General features: G+C 46.7%; 1 protein-coding gene across 1 annotated transcript in view; it reads right to left on the minus strand.

Annotated features, from left to right (window-relative positions):
* Positions 1–26,374, minus strand: part of LOC136581620 (DNA topoisomerase I, mitochondrial-like) — a 138,612-nt gene that overhangs the window by 27,272 nt on the left and 84,966 nt on the right. The window contains exon 10 of the mRNA XM_066582216.1: positions 22,991–23,178. Within this exon, the coding sequence (XP_066438313.1) occupies positions 22,991–23,178 (188 nt within the window). The remainder of the gene's footprint in view (positions 1–22,990; positions 23,179–26,374) is intronic.

Here is a 26,374-nt window from a genome sequence, read left to right on the forward strand (position 1 = left end):
GGGAGGACGACGGGTAAGTATCAGTGGTTTTATTGTTTTAACAGATTTGGCTACGTTTTTAAAATTCTGTCTCACACTCGGATAGTCACTTGTCACCAAAAAATACTCACTAAAATGAAAAGGCACATGGTTTGGGGGTGTGGCTTATGTTTTTACCTCCATTAGTCCAATGGCCCAAACAGTAACGGCGCGCCCCTTCGGCGGCCCCAGCAGTAACGGCGCGCCCCTTCGGCGGCCCCAGCAGTAACGGCGCGCCCCTTCGGCGGCCCCAGCAGTAACGGCGCGCCCCTTCGGCGGCCCCAGCAGTAACGGCGCGCCCCTTCGGCGGCCCCAGCAGTAACGGCGCGCCCCTTCGGCGGCCCCAGCAGTAACGGCGCGCCCCTTCGGCGGCCCCAGCAGTAACGGCGCGCCCCTTCGGCGGCCCCAGCAGTAACGGCGCGCCCCTTCGGCGGCCCCAGCAGTAACGGCGCGCCCCTTCGGCGGCCCCAGCAGTAACAGCGCGCCCCTTCGGCGGCCCCAGCAGTAACAGTGCCTCCTCTTGGTGTCACCCTCATCCCCGATTTCCCCCAAGCTGTCGCATCCCAACTGGAGCTTCAGAGAAGATTCTCACTCCTCCCCCCATCTTCTGCGCTGTGTAGTGCATGCAGTAACGCAAGCACTAGGGGAGGAGTGAGGATCTTCTCCGAGTGCTGCAGTGATATCCCATCGAGATGGAAACTTCAGAGCGAGTTATAGCACTCAATGATATGGTTGCTATCCGGCTGGAGGTGCTTATAACAGGTAATTTTTTTTGTTTTATCAATAGCAACATTTTTTCTGCTGGTGATTTACCTCTTATCGGGCTCTTCACGGCACTAGTAGTGATAGGTTCCTGGGCTTCCGCGTTCTGAGATAACAGCTTGTAGACCACAACCTTATGCACATGGCAGGTCTGGATTCCACCTGCGCTATCCCACAAGAAATCTGGCCCGGACCGCGGCAGGTGACCCTGCGTACCTTCTTCGCCGGCATCCACGTGGACCTGTCTTCTTCTGGACCATCCACAGCACAATTTTTTTTAAACTCTTGCTTTTCCCGTGGAATCCGTGGCCGCGGGTCGAATGGCTTCCATTGACTTCAGTGAAGGCAGTATGTGCGGGAACCACAGGAAAATGGAGCATGCTGCAATTTTTCATCCGCGAGCGACACCGCAACTGGTTTCCACTCATGTGCATGAAGAATCATTTTTCCATAGCATGCTATGCAGGGACGTCCGCTTCCGGATTCCACAGCAAAAATCCACCCATGTACATGAAGCGTACAGCGGAGTTGGCTTGCTAGCCCACTTCACTAGTCCTCACAACTGCCAGGGACTCATCAGCTATCCAAGTCTGACTTCTTGGCAGTTAAAGGGGTTGTCCCGCGCCGAAACGTTTTTGTTTTTTTTCAACCCCCGCCCCCCCGGGTTCGGCGCGAGACAACCTCGATGCAGGGGTTAAAAAAGAACACCGCACAGCGCTTACCTGAATCCCCGCGCTCCGGTGACTTCTTACTTACCTGCTGAAGATGGCCGCCGGGATCTTCTCCCTCGGTGGACCGCAGGGCTTCTGTGCGGTCCATTGCCGATTCCAGCCTCCTGATTGGCTGGAATCGGCACGTGACGGGGCGGAGCTACACGGAGCCGGCATCCTGCATGAGCGGCCCCATTGAGAAAACAAGAAGACCCGGACTGCGCAAGCGCGTCTAATTTGGCCATTAGACGCCGAAAATTAGGCGGGCTCCATGGAAACGAGGACGCCAGCAACGGAGCAGGTAAGTGAAAAACTTCTTATAACTTCTGTATGGCTCATAATTAATGCACAATGTACATTACAAAGTGCATTAATATGGCCATACAGAAGTGTATAGACCCACTTGCTGCCGCGGGACAACCCCTTTAAGCCCAGGACTTTCCTCTGAAGGCCTGTATTTCCCAAAAGCAAAGAGAAACATCTACCTCTTCAGAGGCTACACTGCTACTCCCAGTCCTAGTTGTGTGCCAGGCTGTGGCGCCACGAACACACACTAGCAATTAGCATGGAACACAGCCATTGGCTTTTAGTAACTTCTAGCAGAACTTACACAATGACTGAGCCTGTTGGGGAAGTTACAAGGGAACCAGTGATCCTATAAGCACCATAAATTGGAGGCAGGGGAGATAAAGGCTAAAGGCTATTCAGTTGGATTTCAGCTGCCCTATCCTTTAGTTCTCAGTAGATAAGCCACAGTCAGAAGTGTCAGGCAGCAGCTTCCCCCCTCTACATTCTGAGCATACGTACGTTCAATCCAACTGAACGCTTTTAGGAAAAACGATTATCGTTCAAATAAAATCATTCAAACGAGCAAAATTGAACGAAAATCAGTCAATCTAATTGCGAGCCAATGGCGAAAAGAAACAATTGTACACTTTTTGTTTATCGTTCATTTTCTGCAGGCTTAAAAATCATTGTGAGCTTGTTTCCTTATCATATTAACGATGCATATGCACGAGAGCGAACAAGCTGGTGAGGACTTCTCTCGCTCGTTCAAACAATAGGCGCGACTAAAAAGATTTTGATCGCGGTGCTTTGCAGCGATTTACTTTAGTTTTCGGCCACAGCAATGAGGCAGACACCGGCTTTTAGCACTCCCCATCATTGAGGAGGTGAGCTAAACCCCAAAAAATAGAACATGCTCAAAAATGGTTTAAGTACCTGTCTGAGAGGCTCCATTGAAAACAATGGGAGCGTTCTACAAAAGACGCTAAAAATGCTGCGGGAATCGTGGAAAAAAGCGCCTGTGTGACGAGGCCTAAGGACTCATTCACACAGGTGTATTTTCTGTCCGTATTATGTGCGCCACAGGGGATAAATAAACCCCATTGATTTGCATCAAGGCGTGTATTTTGTATGCAGGAAAAAAAAAACCGCAGCAAGTTCTATATTTGTATCACGGACTGGAACTGCCCATTAAAGTCTACGGATTGCATAAACACACAGCAAATGCGCAGTGGCGTGAGTAGTCACTGTTTTTTCGCATATCGATAGGGAAACTGGGTGGGGGAATTTAGACATCAATTGTGCCTTGCCTTTTTGCACGTGTGAAAAAAATGCAGTGATTTAAATTACATAGGTTTGATGTTGGCACCAGGGGCTATTCTGGTATACGGTGTACGGTATATGGACACTGCAAAATTAGTGCGACAGAAAATAACGTACCCAGATAGAAATGCTGTATTGCAGCAAATCTCGGCCTGCAGTTATGTCTCGGACAGATATGTAAGCGATTTACAATTGTGTAAGTGATTTACAGTTGTGGTCTGATTCAGATGCAGGGTATTGTTACCAAAAGTGTTTCCATCGTTGACCTATAAGAAGGCTGTCAGAGGCTACTTGTGTTGTGGACCTCTTGTTCAGAGGTCGTGGACCACGAGATGCCCTTACGATGCCCTCAAAGACATTTTGCCCAGTTAGCAGACTGAGGGGCGCATCATTAGAATGAGAGAAGCAGGATGGACGTTTCAACAAATCACCTGCCCGCTAGTCTGTTTTCACTGAACTGTTAGGAGGGTTGGGTGTAGTGGTTACCTGAGGGCTTGTACACAGTGAACAGGCTCCGGACAGCGCAGACAGACCACCAGTTGAAGAGTGTTTGATTCTCTGACAAGCACAAGCAGATCCTACAGTTTTGTTGTCCGCCATCCTGACACAGGCGGAACCAGGGACGTAACTATAGAGGATGCAGGGGATGCGGTTGCACCCGGGCCCAGGAGCCTTAGGGGGCCGATAAGGCCTCTCTTCTCCATATAGGGAACCCAGTACTATGAGTAAAGCATTATAGTTGAGGGCCCTGTTACAAGTTTTGCTTCGGGGCCCGGGAGCTTCATGTTACGCCTCTGGGTGGAACCCTCATTACAGACCCCTGTCATCATATGGACAGTTTCCAGGTGCTTGGTGGAAGGAAATTTGGTGCCACAGCACCAGTTCCATGTCCTGCCATTAACACCACAACACCATCAACTTCGTTTACAGCGGTGTCATAAACAAGGAACTTGGAATGCAACGGTCCATAGCGTCAATTTAAGGTTCTATTTGGGAGCCGCCGACAGTCATGTTAAAGTATGGAAGGGTCATGGTAAGCAATTTAATCCGGTCTTTGTTGTGGAGCGGCACACTGCCCCCTGCTGGTGTGATGTCTGGGGGGGGGCCATCGCATACGACAGTCGGTCACCCCTAGTGGTACGAGGTACAATAACAGCTCAGCGATACGTTCAGGACATCCTGCAGCCCCATGTGTTCCTCTCATGGCGGCTTCCAGCAAGATAATGCTCGGCCGCACACACAAGGGGGGTCACAGGAGCCCCCACAACATTGTCACACTTCCATAGCTGCCCGGTCACCAGATTTAATAGCTGATCAAGCATTTTTAGACTCGCTGGCTCAGGCAGTTTAGGAGTGTGCAGGATCTAGCAGCCCAGTTGCAATATCTGTGGGTATATCTGCTGCAGGATACCATACAGAACCTGTATGGCCCGGTACCACACTTTTTCTCTGCGTCTCTACCGGTTCACATTCATGGACAGAAACACATTGCAGAACTTCAGGAGAGTAGTAGTCCCCAACATTCACTAGGCCATCCTCTCGGCCTCCTCTATTCTGTGTCTGTGAGTTGAAGGTACCCACAGACAGCTGCCTTGCATTCCTCTCTCTGACAGGCCCACAACATACTCAGAGCAGACTCGCCCCCCCCTCACCGCTCGTAAACAAATATATGAGGCATCATCACGTAACAGAAAAAAAAGATACATTTTCCAGGCAGTCAGCTCACATGCCGGACACTTATCTCATTCAGTGCTGCAGCTATGCAATGCACACTATTCTTGCAACATGATAGACACTGACAACACAATACGGAGTATACACACCATTGAGGAGGGGCCCCGTTGAACTGGGCCACTACAATAGAGCCTCCATGCCCACCCATAGCGCATCTTGGATCCAAGATAGAAGCGTAACAACAAGGGTACTAGAGCCTCCACGCCTGCCCCTATCACATCTTGTATCAAAGCTAGAGGTGGAACAACATGGTATTGGAGCCTCCATGCCTGCCCGTATCACATCTTATATCCAAGCTAGGAGGCAGTACAACAAGTTACTAGAGCCTCCATGCCCACCCATATCACATTTCGGATCCAAGCAAGAGGCGCAACAAGGGTACTAGAGCCTCGATGCCCGCCCGTATCACATCTTGTATCCAAGCTAGAGGCAGTACAACAAGGTACTAGAGCCTCCATGCCCACCTGTATGACATTTTGTATCCAAGCTAAAGGCGGTACAACGGGGTACTAGAGCCTCCATGCCTACCTGTATCACAACTTGTATCCCAGCTAGAGGCAGTACAACAGGGTACTAGAGCCTCCATGCCCACCCGTATCACATCTTGTATCCAAGCTAGAGGCGCAACAAGGGTACTAGAGCCTCGATGCCCACCCGTATCACATCTTGTATCCAAGCTAGAGGCAGTACAACAGGGTACTAGAGCCTCCATGCCCACCTGTATGACATTTTGTATCCAAGCTAAAGGCGGTACAAGAGGGTACTAGAGCCTCCATGCCTACCTGTATCACAACTTGTATCCCAGCTAGAGGCAGTACAACAGGGTACTAGAGCCTCCATGCCCGCCCGTATCACATCTTGTATCCAAGCTAGAGGCGGTACAACAGGGTACTAGAGCCTCCATGCCCACCTGTATCACATCTTGTATCCAAGCTAGTGTAGTGGCCAGAAGTCTATATTCCTGGCCCCTTCATAAAATATCATACGTTATGTCTTTTGTAGATGCGCTGTGCAAAAGTGTTTTGTAATTCTATTATGTGTATTGCACAGCAGCAATTGAGAAGTTAAGTGTTTGCATGAGCCTGAGAGATGCTTGCAATGTATCAATTTCTCTTGTTATGTGGTAGGAGTGAAATTATAAATATGAGTGTTTTGGGTGTGGTAGGGAGTTAGAGAGAGAGTTCCATTTCTTCTGGGTTCCTGAGCAAGAGTGCCAGCGACATGAGTGTACTTCCAAATCCCATGTGGTGAAGAATGGAGGAGGAAGAGCAGTTCCTAAACATCTGTATGCCAGTGACCGTGGAGGAGTGAGCATGAGCATGTTGGTGGCAAGTCAAGGTCAAATCCCTGTGCAGAGGTACTTTAATCCTGCTGTTCCTACATGGCCGTCCTGTGCTTAGGGATCAAGGTGTAGAGGTACTATATATAATATTGTTCTTTGCCTGCATGTCCGTTTTGTGTAAACTGTGCCTTTCACCCATTGTTCATGTAAATTTTTAAGTAAAGTTTTGCCAGGCCCTGACCGTTCCCAGGGACCTGAGGTACGTTACTCCAGTCTGTGGCTCAATTATTTACCGCCGAGGGTCTTTCCGGTGGGTAACGGAACGGTGGCGTCACCCATGACAACCCCTATACCTGTTTGCAAAGTCATTGGGAATGCCTTTCCAAGGGGTGCCCGGAAGAGGCCCAGTACTGCCCTGGCTGAGGCTGTGTGTGTCCCTCCCGGAGGGAGAGTGGTAAGTGCCACCGTTACCAGTGTCCATCTTGCCCACTCAGCTCCTCAACATATTACCAGTATCTGGGGTCACCCTACTGGACGCTGCACTAGAGGCGGTACAACAGGGTACTAGAGCCTCTATGCCCCCTGTATTACATCTTGTATCCAAGCTAGAGGCGGTACAACAGGGTACTAGAGCCTCCATGCCCGCCTGTATCACATCTTGTATCCAAGCTAGAGGCGGTACAACAGGGTACTAGAGCCTCCATGCCCGCCTGTATCACATCTTGTATCCAAGCTAGAGGCGGTACAACAGGGTACTAGAGCCTCCATGCCCGCCTGTATCACATCTTGTATCCAAGCTAGAGGCGGTACAACATGATACTAGAGCCTTCTGTGCATCGTACAGTTTTCCACACTATCCGTTCGCTCTGATCTTGTAATCGCATATATCAGTCACATATTGAAAGTTTAACGAGTGTATTATGGGGTGATTTTAACAGAAGCATGAGGCACACCAGCTGTAGTGCAACTAGAAGTCCCAGCATGCTCTACCATCTTTATTTTAAGGCATTCAGAGAGTCAAAAGGTGTTTGACGTCTGATCTAGTGTTCTGCTTGAAACGTCTCTCCATAACGCTCTCATTGAGCGCGCAGGAAATGTAATATACACCGGCGGCTGAGAGAATTTGCCAAATGTTCACCTTAACTGTAAAGATAAACATTCCCTTTATCTAAATGAAACAGCAGCAATGCTTCACAGTCCATAATGTAATCTTTCAATCGTATCACAGGTTATTAAATCTCCACCGAACACAAGAGCCGCAATTTCAAACAAATTCAACCTTGCAGCTCGGAGCAATGTGTCGGAAGTTCAATCCGAGAAGCAAGTGAATTGTGAATTACCTGGCGGGTCACAAGTTCACGATCTGGTTGAAGGAGTAAGAAATGAGTTATAGAAGAGAATAAAAAAAGGTTCGGTCTGTTGTATTAGACTTTATGGCCATTTTCTGCTATATACGTTTTCCTGCAGGGGGCGCTGTTGTATATAAAATGATCAGTGATGAATTCCTCGGTTTGTTATTAGCGCTGTATTGTGGAGCAGGATTCTACTATTCTGATGGTTGCAATTTCAGGCAGAAAGAAATGGAAATGCAGAAGTAGAACTTCCGTAACTGAGGGTTATAGTTCATGTACCGTATGCAAAATATTTGGTGAGAACCTATTTAATATACTTTATGAGTAAAGCCTTTGGAATTCAATAAGATTTAAAATTAAACTGTCGCATAAGCTTGTAGTGCCACACCTGGCCACTAGGTGGTGATACAGAGTCAACTGAATTGAATAACCAGGTATTGGAACTTGTATAGTGACTTATATTGTAGAAGCGCTAATGTAAAAGCTGCTACATCAGTAGGCCTTTCCTTCGCAGAGAAGAAATGCACTACAGCAGGTGGTTACGGGTGCATATAATATATTCAAATCATTCAAACCCTACACCAGTGATTTATTACTATAGGAGGAACCCTTGCAAGAGGTTTACACTACAGGGAGTCCCAACTGTCATCTCACAGGAGCTTGGTATATAGTAAGATGCATTCTGCAATTTTATATACTGGAGAAAGTTAGTTGACTGCCGTGCCCGAGGCATATGAACAGGCTGATATACGCTTGCCATCTCTGCTGTCAAACTAACAGCTCCAGCTGACCCCAATATAAAGGTGGAAGGGGCCACTGGGTGGAGTTTGGACCCTGGGATAGGTTTGAGGATAGCGGACAATCTTTGGCTTGTGACACCTCCTGGGAGCTAGTGGGTACCATCAGAAGTGAAGAGTGGCTGCTCTGCTCCCAGGGCAAAAGTTTTAGGGATGACAATGTGGGCCTTAGATGTTGGTCCATGCCGATAGAAGTAGTCCCGGTCACAAGCCTGCATCAGTGCCGATAGAGTCGAACCGGACATTATGCTGCTACTTTTTTTGTAATGGTTGTCAGGAGACGGTCTAACAAATATCCGAGTTTTCGAACCCAATGCACTTGAACAATATATTCCAACAACTAGCACAGGTCTCAGGCAGGAGAGTCCAAGGAACGTGAACTTATGACTTAGTCCTTAAAATTAGTCCCTCAACATTAAAATATACTGTCTGGCCTATGGCTGCAATCAATCGATAGATGGAAAATAGTTATTTTACAGCTGGGAAACTGAGCGACCCACACAACTGTGACCACTCAGTCTCTCGGAAGGTAGCTGGAGTCTCGGAGGTTCGGGCTTGGCTACACAACGCCACATGCACAGGTGAGAGGAGGATCACCGATTTCCAAGGCCTTCCACTTCCCGGTTAACACTTGGCAGAGTCTATTAACGAAGGGCTCCAGTACAGACTCCTGTTGCTACACTCCTATGGCAGAATCTAGGTCAGCACTTGCTTCCCAGTTAAGGGAGCGCCAGTGTGCCTTAACTTCCTCTGGCATCCTAGCCTCCAGTAGCAAAAATACAACATCACAGGGTTAGGCAATATGAACAGTCCAATGGGCAGTCCCATCAGTGGTTGATAACCTACCATGTATGTTCAGTTGGTACTTGTGGCACCCCTTTTGCCACATTTATAGCGCCTGAATATTATAAATATGTAGGTTTTGGAGAAGTGAGTTTTTTTTATCTATATGTGAAACATTTGTGAAATTTATTTAAAAAGTGGTAACCGATAACTCACAAGAACCGTTCAGTCATACACAAGTATCTGTCAATCACTGATAGCTCCGCCCATTGGACTGTTCAGCTTAGAACGTACAGAGATATAAATGAATATAATACAAGTTATACCGAACCTTTCTCCATGATACTATATATCCATCTGCTCAGCTCCTCCTGCTCCATAACAGGCTGCCTGCAGTTTGGATGGCATGTCCGAGTTGACAGACTCCCATTAAAGGCACATGACCCCAGTTTTTTAGCAATCAGATGATTAGCTAATTCCCCAACCCTGAGAATTCAACGGGAGCTGTGTTTTTTTTACTAAATTGGGCTGCTGTAATGCTGAGAGTGCCATCTGCTTCCAGTGCTGTCCACACTGACAGCAAGGCTGTCAGCGGAGGAATCCTGAGGATTGGTCATTAATAGTAAAAGTCCTGGAGAACCCCTTTAAGACCCATCTTTGCAAGCTCTTGACAATACAGATACACACACAGCATCCGGCAGTGGCAAGTTACATTTTTGGACAGTACAGAGTGCAATCCCAATTAAAATGTAACCAACAGGTCTGCCTGATCCTCCCTCGCACTCCGCGGTTAATGTTACCATTCACACAGGCTGCAGGCATTAAACCTGCATAGAAAGCTGTCAGATGTAGCTGTCTGGTTAATCTCTGCCATCAATACTTTCCTACAGTTACTCGGCGGCTGTCCTCCTCTCCAGAGTCAGCGCCTCGCACCCGTAATGATGCTGCATTCTGTCTGGATGGGAGGAATTCTCCTGCAGCCGAATCACAGAATTATAACTGATGCCTCGTATCCAGCTGCTGTCGATGGAACATTTCATCACCGCAGCAGTCATCAGAAGTCATGACTTCCACCACCTCCTCCAGTAGCAAGAAAGGGTTTCCAGGAAGAGGTGCGACTACAAAATGTGCCCCAGGTTTCGCTTCATACAATCCCTAAAATTGGGGATGACAATGCTTTATAGCAAGGGGCATTCCTACGTGACTGATTTATCGGGGAAGCGAAGGGACAGGTGAGGAATCCATAGGCCGCTGCAGTAGAATTAAATGTACTTTAAATCTCACTTGATTGATTTGGTGCAGTGGATAATGCTAAATCTGGCTGATATACCAAAGAGCAGGTACATCCATATTAATAAATGTACCCCTATATGATGGCTTGGGGTCCTACAACAGGGATCAGAGAGATGCTCTTGCTATGGGAAACTGTGGTGTAAACACAATAGCTCTGAACTATAGGGTGACCATTGCAGTCCGAGTCCAGTGCTGGAGAGAAGGACTTCGATCACTCAACGTATTACATTCCTCAATATTGAAGTTGCAACACCAAGGAGGATAAGCCGTATGGCTATGTAAATCAAGGAAGTAGGTGGTGTTGCCAAGATATGCAAAGGTTCAACTTTTCAAGCCCCTAGTACTAATCTGTGGCATGTGGGAGGGACTTCAAGGGCATCAAAGCCAGATTGAAAGCAAAATTTTTTCAGCCACACGAAACCTCAAACAGCGGATGACGTCTTGTGGTGTGATTGTACAAGGTCTCCCATTAGTCGACGTGCCAGTTATTGCAAACTAAGAGGGACAGAATTCTTGGACTGAGAGACCTTGGTTCCAAACACCAGGAGGAGCTTGTATGACATTGGGCTATGAGCCAGTCGGATGTTGCATTGACCTCATGTCATCAACCTCAAAAGGCCATCATGGTGCAGAACAAGACAATGAAAGCTGTAATGGACATCTAGCCTCTTCTCTGATGAGTCTTGTCTTTCATCTTGGGTGCAATGATAGCCGGAGATTAGTATGAAGACCACGTGAGCAACGCCATGAAGAGACCTTCACGAGGGACCATCACATTGGTCCTACTCTCATGTGGGGTGGCATAATGAAAAGTAGTCGGATCCCTCTAGTCTTCATTCTAGGTACACCAACAACTCATCGTCGTGTTGATTTGGTTGTGGTGCCAGTGGTGCGGACAGTTCTCTGACATATCCTAGGAGCCGTTTTTCAACATGACTATGCCAGGCTGCATGTTGCTAGTTCAACTGTAAGCAGCCAACATGGCATAAACATGCTACCACGGCCTGCAGGGTCTCCGAACTTGTTTCGCGTTGAGCAGATCTGGTTGGCAATTGCAAAGGAAACTGCCAGCAGGTCATCTTGATGATTTATAAACCAATAATAAACCACAGTCATGGCGAAGCAAGGTGTGTAACTGCGTGTATTTCTGTGTGGTGCTCGTACTCAGTACTACATATATTGAGATGCTTTGAAAATTTTGTTTCCATTTTTTCAGAATTTGCATATTATTAACATGTCTATCCATCCTGTGATTTCTATAATTTAATTTTGAGACTTTTCTTTCTTCCACTAAAAAGTGGAAGTGTTTCTTGCACTACGCGAGATAGCGGTCACATGACTTCCGGGATGCGCTGGCACAGCAGAACTAATGCAGGAGAACAAACATGTGCCCCACCTCAGCATGCAGGCAGCCATACTGCCAAATGAGGGCGCCAATTACACCTGTGGAGGACACAGATGAAACAGCCACTAACACAAGCGCCTAACAGAGGGGGGTGGCTGCTTGGTGTATACTCCTGCACAGAGTACATACAATGTGTCAGACCATCCTGATACATGTAGTGCACCATGCAGACAAGCAACCTATTAATGATGCCATAACAGTTTGGTAGGCTGTCCTGCACCTTAAAGTGAACCACATTGGTACTGTCACCCTGGGCTCCCCGGTGTTTAAAGCCACACTGCATGTGTATAATACATAATAAATGCAAGGCATTAGTTGGATTTTGGCCAAAATACTTGAGCTCAAAAGCCAATCGTCAAGACTCCTTAGCAGGTTGTGTGAGTGGCTGTCTCATCCGTGTCCTCCACAGGTGTAATTGGCTCCCTCATTTGGCAGTATGGTTGCCTGTATGCCGAGGTGGGGCACGTTTGCCCTCCTGTGTCAGTAAGTATATGGCCATTTTCAGTTATTGATTGATTTTATATTTTCCCTACTGTGATACATTTATATTAGTGTAGGGACTCACAAAACATGAGGAGCCTTGACAATTGGCTTGTGAGCTCAAGTATTTTGGCCAAAATCAAACTAATACCACGCATTTATTGTGTATTATTCACATGCAGTGCGACTTTAAAAGCCCGGGAAGCCCAGGGGTGACAGTACCAATGTGGTTCACTTTTTAAGGTGCAGGGCAGCCCACTGAACTATTATGGCGTCATTAATAGGTTGCTTTTTTGCATGGTGCACTACATCAGGATTATCTGACACTTTGTATCTACTGTGTGCAGGAGTATACACCAAGCAGCCTACCCCCTCTGTGGTGGAGGTTGTGTGAGTGGCTGTCTCATCGGTGTTCCCCACAGGTGTAATTGGCTCCCTCATTTGGCAGTATGGCTGTCTGCATGCTGAGGTGGGGCACATTTGCCCTTCTGTGGCAGTAAGTATATGGCCGTTTTCAGTGATTGTTTTTATATTTCCCCTTCTGTGATACATAAAAGAAAACATACAACCAATAAAACAATCATAATCATGTTGCTGAACCTAAAACAGGAGAGAAAGGGGGATTATAGTGAAAAATCAGGTCCGATATCTTAATCAAAAGCAATGTTTTTTTAATGGTCACCTCTCCTAATAGGACAACTGACCAGATCAATGCCTGCAGCATGCATAGATGAAAAATTGCCAGCATGCATGTTGAAACAATTCGCAGAAGCATTCCCAGTTGCCCCGTTTAGTCACATGACTACTATTGTGTTTATTGGTTGTAGGTTTCTTTTTAAACTGAGCAGGTGCGCCATATTCTTCTGCTAGGACTGAGAGCTACCGTCACAGCTTGAACCGCGTCAGTGACCGCACCATTGTATATCCTTTCTGCTGGGATTTTAACATATTTCAATAAAGCTGTAATTTTATGGATACCGGATCCTTTTCTTGTTAACCCCTGTAAAATGGGGCTGAGCTGCAGCACAAGCACAGTCTATAAATTAAAGGGGAATTCCCATTTGAGAAGTCAATGGGCGTTAAGGAAGCCCACTTCACTATTTCCATAAGTGTTGACTACCCATTCAGCTGGGGATGGGGCCATGCAGACCAGAACTAGAGATAGGTATAGGTCCTCGTGATGGGACCTACATCTATCAGACTCAAATGGGAATATCCCTTTAAGAGTGGTGCTGATCCTAGATGCAAGCAGCCATTTTTTCCTAATCTCATATAACCCCTTTAAGGAATCACATCCAGGCATAAGAAGTTGCTGCAGGAGAATGAAGCATATGGAGAATAACTAACCTGCAGGCTTTGAAATCGCCGTATGATACGAATATCGTGTATCAGTCGCCTTTTAAAATAATCTTTCATCCAACAAACATGCTAAACCTGGTGGGAGGGTTGAATTGGATTATATTCCTGCTGCGGATACTTGCATCTTCGCTGCTCTGTGTAATCCCCTTGTCTGCAGCTTCTACACCTTCCTGCTGCTCTCCGCAAGGAACAGAATCTTCGTAATTTGCCTAACGGCCTCGTCTTCTGTGTGATGTCCTGACATCCCGGGTCAGAGAGACAAGCCGAGCGCTAATCCCATTTAAGACGGTACTCAGCAGGCAGAACGCAGCCAGCATAAAACCCACAATCACACATACTCCGTCCTTGTGGGTTACTGGATGCCCTGTCACTGCAACGGCTTATACTTACAAGAAGAGTCTGAAGGAAAAAAGCAAAGTCCTAGATGTCATCTTATTAACATGTCTATCCATCCTGTGATTTCTATAATTTAATTTTGAGACTTTTCTTTCTTCCACTAAAAAGTGGAAGTGTTTCTTGCACTACGCGAGATAGCGGTCACATGACTTCCGGGATGCGCTGGCACAGCAGAACTAATGCAGGAGAACAAACATGTGCCCCACCTCAGCATGCAGGCAGCCATACTGCCAAATGAGGGCGCCAATTACACCTGTGGAGGACACAGATGAAACAGCCACTAACACAAGCGCCTAACAGAGGGGGGTGGCTGCTTGGTGTATACTCCTGCACAGAGTACATACAATGTGTCAGACCATCCTGATACATGTAGTGCACCATGCAGACAAGCAACCTATTAATGATGCCATAACAGTTTGGTAGGCTGTCCTGCACCTTAAAGTGAACCACATTGGTACTGTCACCCTGGGCTCCCCGGTGTTTAAAGCCACACTGCATGTGTATAATACATAATAAATGCAAGGCATTAGTTGGATTTTGGCCAAAATACTTGAGCTCAAAAGCCAATCGTCAAGACTCCTTAGCAGGTTGTGTGAATGAAGCATATGGAGAATAACTAACCTGCAGGCTTTGAAATCGCCGTATGATACGAATATCGTGTATCAGTCGCCTTTTAAAATAATCTTTCATCCAACAAACATGCTAAACCTGGTGGGAGGGTTGAATTGGATTATATTCCTGCTGCGGATACTTGCATCTTCGCTGCTCTGTGTAATCCCCTTGTCTGCAGCTTCTACACCTTCCTGCTGCTCTCCGCAAGGAACAGAATCTTCGTAATTTGCCTAACGGCCTCGTCTTCTGTGTGATGTCCTGACATCCCGGGTCAGAGAGACAAGCCGAGCGCTAATCCCATTTAAGACGGTACTCAGCAGGCAGAACGCAGCCAGCATAAAACCCACAATCACACATACTCCGTCCTTGTGGGTTACTGGATGCCCTGTCACTGCAACGGCTTAAAAAAAAGCAAAGTCCTAGATGTCATCTTATTAGGCGTTATGCATCATCTTGTATTAGAGGGACACTCAGGAAAAGTTAAGAGATTCCCTCTGAAATTCTTCGAGCCCCCATGATCTAATACACCCAACTTTCATCACCATAAAACCCTGCAGTCATCCAAGTCTAGTCCAGATGAACCATGGGGTGTCCAGATGTTGCAGCCGTCTGAAATGGACTTCAAATCATTTCTGACTTTGCAGTTAGGCAACAATCTGGACGTGTTTAGGACTTATTCTTGGCAATCAACAAACCTAATGGCCATTAGTGGAGTCATCTAGGCCTCCATTGTGTGTTGTGCACGGTGCCAATCCAGCCTTCAAGTAGTCCATCTAAGGATGCAACATCTGGGATGGCACCATGCTAATGCAGTATCCTACCAAAAGTAGTTGGACACCTGAGCAAGAATCAAAATCGTATTTATTTCCATAGGTTAATACTTAGTTGGGATCTTTTGCCATAATTACATCAGGTACACTCTTTGGCATACTGTCTACTAAAGTCTGATACTTCAGCTGGTATTTCCCTCCATTCATCCTGCAAATGTCCATCGAGTTCTCCCAAAGAAGATGAACACTGTTCATATATTTTCTGACCCAAAAGTTTATCCCAGACATGATCAGCTGAGATCAGGTGGCTGTTCAGGCTAGTCCGATTGTGAAGCATCCATAACCAATGTAAAACAGCATTGGATTTGTTACAAGGTACGTTGCCTTGTTGGAAGTATGGCCGACCATTCCCAGAGTTGTCACATTGTCAGCAGCACATTGTCTAGAATGTCAAGGTACACCTCAGGGTTCTTGTCGCTACAACCAACAGTTTGAGATCATAATAGAACCTATGCTATATTTAACGGTTGGCACAAAACACTGAAATAAAAGGCATTCCCGGGTGTCCTCCACCTGCACTATTGCAGATGGGTTGATGCATTATCTTTGAGAGAAGTCCACAGACTTTTACAGGGTGAATGGAGGGAAATACCAGCTGAAGCGCATCAGACAGTAGAAAGTATGCCACAGAGTATCAACTGTCATTAGAGCCAAAGAAGCCCCACTAAGTAATAACCTATGTAAATAAATTTACTTTTGATTCTTGCTCAGGTGTCCAATTACTGTTGGTACAATAGCGTAGAAGAAAAAAAGTAGCAGCCAAGCCGTGATATTTCCCATTTAATCAAAAATTCCCTGAAACCAAAATGTACATCTTTAAAAATCCTCTAAAAACGTTTAAAAGGGGTTTTCCAGAACTAATATATTGATCAGATCAGTGGGGGGCTGACTACTGACACCCCTGCCAATCTGCTCCTTGTAGGTGCCCCAGTCCTGCAGCCTTGTCCTTGGCTAGTGATGTCCCATTGATTGGTCACATGGTCTGTCTGCAGCTCAGTCTTAGTCACGTAAAGGAGATTTTGCTGCAATACTTGACACAACTGCTTCAAAATGTACAGCGCTGTGCCTGGTATACAACGAAGAGGTTGCAGTGCTCATCCAAATGCTACAGCCTCTTCACGCAGTGGAGTGCAGGGGTGCCTGGAATCAGACCCCCACTAGTCTGATACTGATGACCTATCCTGATACCTTATCGGTAGCCAAATCCTGATGATACCTTTAAAGTTTTATGACCTATCCCGTTAATAGATGATCAGTCTAATCAGTGGGGGTCTCACCCATACGACTTCTTTCACTGCAGGCTTGATGCACCCACCTGCAGTGATGGGGAGATTGAATGGAGCAGCAGACAGTGCTGCTCCATTCATTCCAATGGGGCTGATAGAAATAGCTGAGTACAAGCACTTAGCCATCTCCAGCAGTCCTATTGAACATAAATGGAGCTCTATTGCATGTGCAACTGCTGCTCCATTCAATCTCCTCCTCACTGCGGCGAAAGGGGGTGCAGCGAGGAGGAGAGGGCGACCCTTACCCTCCCAACTTATCATGTATCCTATGGCACAGGTCGAGTTGAGTATGGAGGACGTACGCCACCTTGCGGAATCTGTTCTCAGACGTCTGATAGCTGTGACCACCCCAAAAAGGTGGACCAATCCGTTATTGAGTAGCTGTTCCTAAAGCATTGATTGTTCAGTGCTGCTCTCTGCTGAGAAGTAGATACAAATGTATCCAGTGTAGACAATACTCTGTGAGCTCAACAGCCCAAATGATACAATGTATCAAATGAGCAGATGCAGCTGCTCATGTATTTAGCTCACAGAGCACGGCTTTCATCCACTGACGGCAAACATCTGGAAAACGGTGAAGAATTGAAGACGGCCTATTAGAGAGAGTCGTAAAGCTTTTCATGTATCCATAGACGAAGCGCTTTCCATAAACGGCTGGTAGAGATCTCCTGTAATGAGCGGCGAGCTGTCCTCGGTTCTGAAGCGGCCAGCCTTTCTCCCTTGACAGGTCGTAGCATTTTGGAGGATTATACTGACATTGAACGCTGCTCTGCGGGCCTATGGGGGTGGAGACTAATTTCCCAGCTATTGTAGTAGTATTGGCAATAATTACTGAACCACTTAAGTGAATTCCAGGATTTCAAAAGTCCCCAGCTGTGATTTAGTATTCAGAGGTCTTTCCAGTCTCTTTAACAGTAGCTGCCTGCACTCACATACTCAAGTTTCTTTGTAGTCTGTTATTTAATTGCACTTTCTTCTCTCCCTCTGATAAATGACTGAATCCCTGCCTATTTCAATAGTACTGTACATTTTCAGGACGACTGCTATGACTTTCCACCCGCTGATGAAAATTGTTATTTAGAATTCTCTTCTAAGCAAACCTGACATTCAGCCGCACTAACAAAAATAATTCGCGTTATGAAAAGTTTGTCTGAAAGAGCCGACTTTAAATGGAGCGTGCCTGAGAAGCGGCGCCGTACATCCGGCGGCCATGGGGGATTCATTCCAAGTGAATTCTTGTCAATATTGTTCTCAGGAGAGCGCCGCACCTTCTAAAAGCAAGAGGATTATTAGCTGCTCGGTGGACCGCTGCATACTTGTGTTTGCATATTGATCAGGCCTGTGTGACCGTTTTGTTACAGCTTTTCCGCTCAAGATTTGCAGCGCATCTAGTCTTAACATCAAGAGATGGGAGGGGTGTTCGTGTGGGGCAGCACCGTTATAGCCATAGGGCAAACTTTGTAACTTTGCTGGACCCACTGGCAGCAGCACTTCCAAACTTATCCACATCCTCAGGGCACAGATACAGTTGGAGACTATAGCCAAGCAGGCAGCCATCGACTCCTTGCCCTGCCATAATGTATCCTGCTTGGTGGCAACCGTTCCCTATAATGGCATTGGTTGCCACTAAGCAGGAGACTTGCATCCACAGTCAGTGCTGGCGATAGGTTAGATGGCATCCTGTATGGAATTTTTTTGTTCGCATCCCCTATATCATAAAAAAAAACCCCAAACTATATCTATATAAATACATTGCACTGAGGCAGTCTGCCTGTATTCTGCATGTGAAGAAAGCAGCAAGATTGCACCATACCAGAACTTCGTACATAAATGCGGCACCAGAACCAAGCTCATACCATAACTGCAGCACCAGAACCAAGATTATAATGCAAGTACGGCACCAGAAACAAGCTCATACCATGAATACGGCACAAGAACCAAACTCATAACAATTACAGCACAAACAAACCTGAGTACACAGATACAATACCAGAACTAAGCTCACAACAAATACAGTAGCAGAAATAGGCAACTGTGTTAACTGGCAGCAGAATTTTGGAACATCAGAGGGGAGGAGATGGAGCCAATAGAAGGATAATGTAACTCCAGAAGACTCTGCCACATGGGATGAAAAAAAAAAAAAAAACTTTGGCCAGATGGACCGAAAATAAGGCAATCTTCCCCAGCTTACATCTGTCTGGTGTCCCCCTACAAGCTGGGGGCAGCCACCCTGTGTGACCACATTGGTTACACATAGCCAAGGCCGACCATGTCCAGAGTGAGGGGATGAAGCCTGTATGGCACAGTGGTGAGAACAAGGAGAGAGAGAAGTGTTTGGCCAAGGAAGAAAAGAAGTGATAGCTGACAGAGAAAGCAATAGAAGAGCAAGGAACGAGGACCGTGTAGCCCAAATCTGCCTCATGTACTGTAGAAACCAATGGAATCAGGAACCAGCAACAGAGCCTTCCCTCGAGGCACAGGAGTAGGTGAGCACCATGCGGTGTAGTGGTGCATTGGCTTTCCTTGACTCCTGGGCATCAAGTAACTTAGAGTAGATTTTTCACCATTTGGTCTCCACTTAGGATCATTCAACCACCAGACCAATTACCAGATGCTATCCCTTGCCAATGAGCTATTCAGCGCACCCACACCCCTGCAATCAGGCACTGTATACCCCTCTATGCTCGGACACCGGATAGCCATCAGGTTGCCAGTCACACAACAGTGCCAGAACTACTTGTCACCCAATCTCCTCTACAGCAGTTTCTACAGCCTTGGGTGCAGGAGTTTTACTTGTACTTTTCTCTGGATGTGACTCCAGCAAGCAGACAGACAACCGTCCCCAGTAGGGTCACCCGTCATATAACATGCAGCATGAGTAATATGTTGGTGCTGCATAATGATTAATGATACAATAATGTGTGGCAGTATAATGACAATAGTAGGGTTGCTATTGGTGACAACGCTGCCACCACAATGATGCTGCTTATAATGGGCCCAGGAACATTGCTAGATTCTAAAAACACCCTGGGGCACTGCTGGTGCAAGGGTGCGATCTAACAGTGCCACAGGAAGTAAAAACGTAATAAAAAGAAGGCACCATTAGTGTTCAGAGTACAAACAGGGATACTTTCACTGTGTAAAACACAAAACAGGAGTAACTTTACTATGCCATGTACTATTACCGTTAGGAGGAGACTCACCGCTGGGGGCGTTGGTTCCCGCGTGGGCATGCCGGTCCTCCTGGTGCTGTCGTCAGTCGTGGGGGCATCGTTGCTCAGGGTTCCCCGTGCTGGTGGGCACTCGGGCTGGTCGGCGGTGCGGGTCCTGCCGCGCCGACCGAGCTCGGAGTTCCCCTGTTAGGAGGCGTGGCTGGAGGGAATCCGGGTTTATTGCATCACCGGCTGCTGCATCATCACGCCCCACCCTAGGCGTACTTGGCTCGGCTTAGACTGGAACTCTGTGCCAGTGTTTGTTTTGGTCCTGTCCAGCTAACACCCGCTACAGCAGTTCTGTCTCCAGTTGTTTGACTCGGCTATTCCTGGACTCTGGGCTTGTCCTTTCCCTCAGTCTGACGATCCTGTTTGGTTTAACCCTTTGTGCTCCGTATTACTTGGTTGTTTGTCAGTTTGTTTTTGGTTAGTTGGTCTTCTCCGTCCCTTCTGTCACGGAGTTCCCCTTAGTGCAGAGTAGGGACTGCTGCACAGTTGTCACCCTGGGGTTTAGCCCATCGGGGCAAGTAGGCAGGGACAGGGGAGAGGGCTGGAGTAGGGACTTCCGTGCCCCCTGGTTCCTAACAATTACCATCCAGGCTTTTACTGTGAGTCACTGTCTGGCACTATGATTTTCATGGGAACTATTAACCCTTTGCAATCCAATTTTGGATTCAGGGTTTCCTAGGGGGCTTTTTCTTTCTGCCATTATACAATGGCACCATCTGCTGGCTAGAGCAAGTACTGCGGTATGGAAAATGCTGGAGAGGCTCCTGACAGAGCGCCCAGTAACATACAGTAAGAATACCCTGATGGACGTCTTCCGACATCAGAGCTGTATAGCCTTCAATCTGAATGTCTTCAGACGTCAGACAGTGGATTGGAAAGGGCCAAGATGAAGGTGGAAAAAGTCATCCTAGTGGTCTGGGTCAGACAGAGGAAAAAAGGGAGAGCCGACTCCTCCAACAAATGAAGTAATCACCTTTTATTCCAAACCTTCCCTATTAATGTGTGTAAAAAAAACTGCCTCTAAAATAGATCAAATGGTTCTTATGATGTTGAAAGGCATTATCTCACAAAAATCACCACGTACCCACAGAATAGGTGATAAATGATCAATTCCTGAAGACTCGACCACTGGGAATCCCTTTGTGATCATGAGAATGGGTCAACATGTTCCCATGTGCGACTACAGCTCCATTCATCTCTACGAGGCTGACAGAGATAGCCAAGCACTGAATAGGACTATCTTCATAGACCCAATGCAACACTGTTCCATTCACCCGGGGTGTGCGGTTCTTATGATCACAGGGGGCCCATATCCTATGGATAGGTAATAAATGGTTTTCATGGGATAACACCTTTAACTGAATAAAGGACATCATAAAACAATTAACAACGTTCAAGAAAAAGGCCCAACCATGAAACCTCAATACTGGGCCCAAAAGGGTGTTAAAATGGTCCTGGCTGGCAGAACATGTGCCAAGGTGCTGGATTGAAAGGGATTGGCACCACAGGTTCAAGCAGCAAGAGTTAATATTTAAAGTGACCCTCTGATCCTGGACAAGTAAAGATGGCTGCACCAATTCTGACTGCCTGACAGACACTGCAATAGTATGCATCGGTAGTCTAAGACACTGCATGCTGCCATGACCAGTGCAGCTCACGTTGGCAGCACTGGCCATTCAAAGCAAGTGTAGTGCCTTAGACTAATGATGCATGCTAATGCACAGTTTGCATCGAGTGGTCAGAGAAGTGGCATGGTCATCTTTGTCCAGGACTGGAGGGTTGCTTTAATTACTAACAGAACTATTATTGTGGCAGCAGATACACATTACAGGTAGAGAAGAGCAGTGGTATTACAAGAGCAGTGCAGACCACTAGACTACAGATCCCTGTATGCTGTTATGCCATTGTATGGCCGAGTTGTAGACCACTAGCTGTAATGCTATTACCTATCTGATGAATTAGCCATGCACTTACGATTTAAAATGTTCAGTGTCCAAATATGCTAAAGGAATTCAATCATAAGAATGAGTGATGCACTGCAATACCCATGTTGCGGCGCATGCACAAGGATCCACTAAAGAAGAGGTGTAGGCACTATCGGGTTAATTTACTAATCCTAGCATTTCTGATGCCGGGCTTAGTATAATATTCCCCTAGAACACAATGCGCCTCCTCATGTATTGAGCACATCCCTGGCAGCTCCGTGCCCATTGACAGAAAAGTATTCCTGGTCCCGACTGGGCATACATTTCTGGAATAATTTACGCCAGAAGCTCCACCTACTTTTCGAAGGCTGAAAAGTTGCAACATTTTTGTGCAAGCGGCCCTTGTGCAAAATTTTGCAACTTTCTTCATAGATATCCCCCTATGAGTTCAGTCCACATGAAGGAGGGCTGCACAGTGCAGGCGCAGGATTTCATTCGCACTGACATCAGAGGCGGCGGCAGAGGGGGCATGAGAGGAGGTAGTACGGACTTCAGGCAAGTGGATTTGCATACATGGCGGGAGAATATACAAGTGAGTTTTTTTTACAGTGTTTTTTAATGATAAATTTTCTAATTTTTAGAAAAATCTCTTTAAATTGTGGCGCAGAGCGTTATGGTGCCTGCTGAGAATCGGCCATGACAGAATCTCTCTAAAAAGCATTCTGTGAATTGAGTGAAAGGATGCGTAACTTGGGACCTACAGGGGTGGACAAAAATGGGCAGCTCAGTGCTAATGATTAAAATCCCATGCATTTCGTATGATGTTTCCATATTTTTGTCCACCCCCTGTACCTGCAGTGGTTTTCTACCAGACAGTCGCAACTACAGAAGAAGCTTCTACTTGAGGTTTTAAAGCGTATCCCACAACTTCAAATCACAGTCATATCATTAACATTTACTGATACATCTACGTCCCACCCGGACAACCCTTGTTCCACAGAGGGGGGCTTACCAATCAGGACTATCTGGAAAGAGTAGCCTCCACACTTGAAGATGTGGTGGAACCATCATTGTACTAACGTATAACATGACAATACTAAATCTGAGTGATGAATGAATGCATTCCACAGAACCTACTTGCTGCAGTTGATGATCACGTCTTCTGGGACAATTCGCTTCTTCAGCATGCCCTGCTTGGGGTGGTCTCCTCTCCCACGGAACAATCCGGGGGGCTCAATTTTAAAGTTCCCAATCCGCTCCCTGTGATGATCCATGATGCAGAAGCCAAATTCCTCCACGAGCTTCGCATTCTCTTCCTTCAATTTCTGCCAAGTGATGAAAGAAATCAGATAAGATAAAGATTTGTAACTTTAATATCCGAGTAGAACCCCCCCCCCCCCCCTCGTGCATCTGAGCAATCTGCAGCAAGGCTCCAGTAATATATCACAGAGCCACATAAACATCCGGCCCCTAATATGTAACGATTAGTACAACCTCGTCCTTCACAGACTGCCTGCTGGTTGGCTGACAGGGAGGCTGCAGGCTACGGCCAATACCTCGGCAGCTTTCAAGCTGGATTAGCAGATTGCATTCTAATCAATCGGCAGCAATCTTTGTAGCCCAAAGCAACCAATCACAGCGCAGCTTTCATCGTACCTTATCAGTATAAGACATGAAAGCTGCGCTGTGATTGGTTGCTATGGGCAACATAGATTTTCTTTTAGATAACTTCCATAACCGTGTGCCGCCAGCCTACTTTTCTGTGGCCACCCTGTAGTATAGATTTATGCATAAATGGCAATTCCTACGATAAGCATTTTCTACAGTCCACCCTGTATATATGGTATTAAACACACATATGTAACCTGAGGCTCCTGGCCTCCTCATACGGGTCGGATGGGTCTTCTGGGTCGCAGTATGCTCCAGGGCCTGGGTGTATTGGCAACCTCTGCACATACATAGTATAATATAGATGGCCACTTGATTAGATCCCCACCTAGAAGTAGGTTGGATATTCTTTGGACTTCAGAACTGCAGCAATTGATCATGGCGTCAATTCCGAGGTATCAGAGGATCCAGGGTGTGACAAGACAGTATTCCTCACACCACTACTGAACCTCCACAAGCCTGGATAATCTTAACCAAATTTCCTCAAATTTTGTCAGTCTTTTTCGACATATCCCCCTTACTAGAATATAACCGCTCTTATTTTTGCAACAAAACCTCCTACCCCCGACAGTTGGTTGCACCACATTCTGACCTCCCGTCATCACGGAGCAACAGAAATCTGGATCCATCTGACCAGGGGATGTGTTTTCGCTGTTCAGTGATACAATTTTTGCTCTCTTTTGCCCCCTGGCGTCTTATCTTCCTGTTTCTATTGGACAGCTATGGGGAGCGGTTAGTCGTCACCTGCTATCCTCGCCCATCCGTGCTATAGAGTGTTCAGATTGTGTGTTTGATAACATTAGATGGATAACCCCATTGTATTCAGCTGCAGTTTGCTTGACCATGCAGTGCCTGTTCTTCAGAATGGATTCCTGACATCCTCCTCTGACCCCTTTCGTCGATGACTTGTTTCCACCTACAGGACCCGCTTTTGCTGGATGTTTCTCCTCGATCGTGCTTTCTCTGTTTACTCTCGGAGAGAGCCCTACACAGTTGGCAGTATCTCGGCAGTACTTCCGAGGTATGAGCAAACCTCGGAAGTCGCTCAGATCGCTGAATTTCCCCATCCAATGTGATACACACTGAAACTGATCCACGGAGAACTTGTCACGTGATTTTATGCTCCGGGGTCATAACTCTAATCTCCATACACGACCATGTGATTATATGCACCCATTGAAAATTGTGCACATCCAAAGAACACATGTCTTCTGGGCTCCAGCATTGTCCAGAACCTTCAGCAGCGGGTGGGAGTGATGTGTCTCTCTACAAACTGCAATCAGCCCCTGATAGAGTGCAAACATAATGGGCTTCTGATTATCCAGACCACATCAGGGCATCAACTCGAAAATTGTTCTTTGTCCTCGCTTTGTCTTCAGTTGCTGCGAGTTTCTTATTAGAAGGATACAAGATCAGGAAGACTCGCTCCCACCAAGTCAGAAAATTGCCAACGTACCACAAGCAACATGTGTCTCCTTAATAGCAGACCCCCCCCCCCCCCGCTATTAGATTTATACCACAATTCACAAAAAGTGTAGAAGGTTTGATGTAGATTTAAGGTTATTTTACATTGATTTTTTTCAGGTACACACAGCCTCTTCTCCTCTAGCTGCTCTTCGCCCCAGGACTTCATATACTGGGATTTCCTATTTTATCCCTTTTTATTTTCATGCTGTTTTGGTGTATTTGTCGTTCTACATCTCTCTCACTGCTGACCTTTTTTAGAATAAAGGCCATTTTCATGCGCCTCTTTTTACCGTTCATCCTGAGCGCCGCGCTAACCGCAATACAACGCCGCCATTGATTTTATTAGGGCCTCGCAGGCATGCGCTCACATGCCTTGTTTCTAACCCCACAATTATCGAGCGCGGTCTGTTCTATTTTCACGTTTTTTAATGCGCCTCATCACCCATCACAGGGATGGGGTGCCTTAAACTGTAAAACGCTGTGACATGCGTTCACAAATGAGTCCTTAAAACGGAGTATATCATTTATATAATGTATTGTAAAACATTTCATTTTCTTTGAATTTAGACAATATACGCTGTGTCCCATTCTGCACCAGGAGCAGGCAGAATGGGCAGGGAGCAGTGCACTGAGCTCCCGCCCCTCGCCACTGTTTGCAATGCGAGGGGTGGAACGGGGGCGGAGCCAAGTTGGACTACAGGTAACCACGGTTACTGTTCCCGTGATTCCCCCAGCAGGAACGAGGTCGGGTCCCATTCTCCCCTCACTGCACCCCCTACAGTGAGGAGGAACTTGAATGAAGTATCAGTCGCACATGCGTAGTGCCACTCCATTACTTTTCAATAGGAGTGCTGGAGATAATAGAGCGCTTGTACTCTATTTCCGTCTGTCCCATTAAAACAGATGGGCACTGATCATGTATGACTGATACTCAATTCAGGCTCCACCACATTGTGGGAGTGCGGCCAGCCTGCAGTAAGTAGAGGGAGACTCAGAACTCCGCAGTGAGACCCCATGGATTAGACGTTTATCACCTATCCTATACATAGGTGATAAAATTGAGTCTTGGGAATACCCCTTTAGCAAGACAATATGCACTCTCCCAATGCACATATAGCGCAGGATCAATATACAGAAATGGGTGGCACTGCTCTTTAATAACCCTCGCTTCATTGGAAACTGTCCTCTGCAGACATTTGTCCCCATCTGAGACTCATGGCCGTGTACAAAGAACAGGCAGAGGAATTAAGTGACAGGTGCTACTGTTCATCAAGTTTTAGCAACGCTGGCTAGAACGTGTACAGAGGCTGCCGATATCTGCTCTGCCTGAGATCTAGGCAATTAATCATCCCAAGTGAAATTCGCAAAATCCAGGCGCTTTAGCAG

Source organism: Eleutherodactylus coqui, chromosome 11 (genome assembly GCF_035609145.1).
Source record: "Eleutherodactylus coqui strain aEleCoq1 chromosome 11, aEleCoq1.hap1, whole genome shotgun sequence".
Lineage (NCBI taxonomy): Eukaryota > Metazoa > Chordata > Amphibia > Anura > Eleutherodactylidae > Eleutherodactylus > Eleutherodactylus coqui.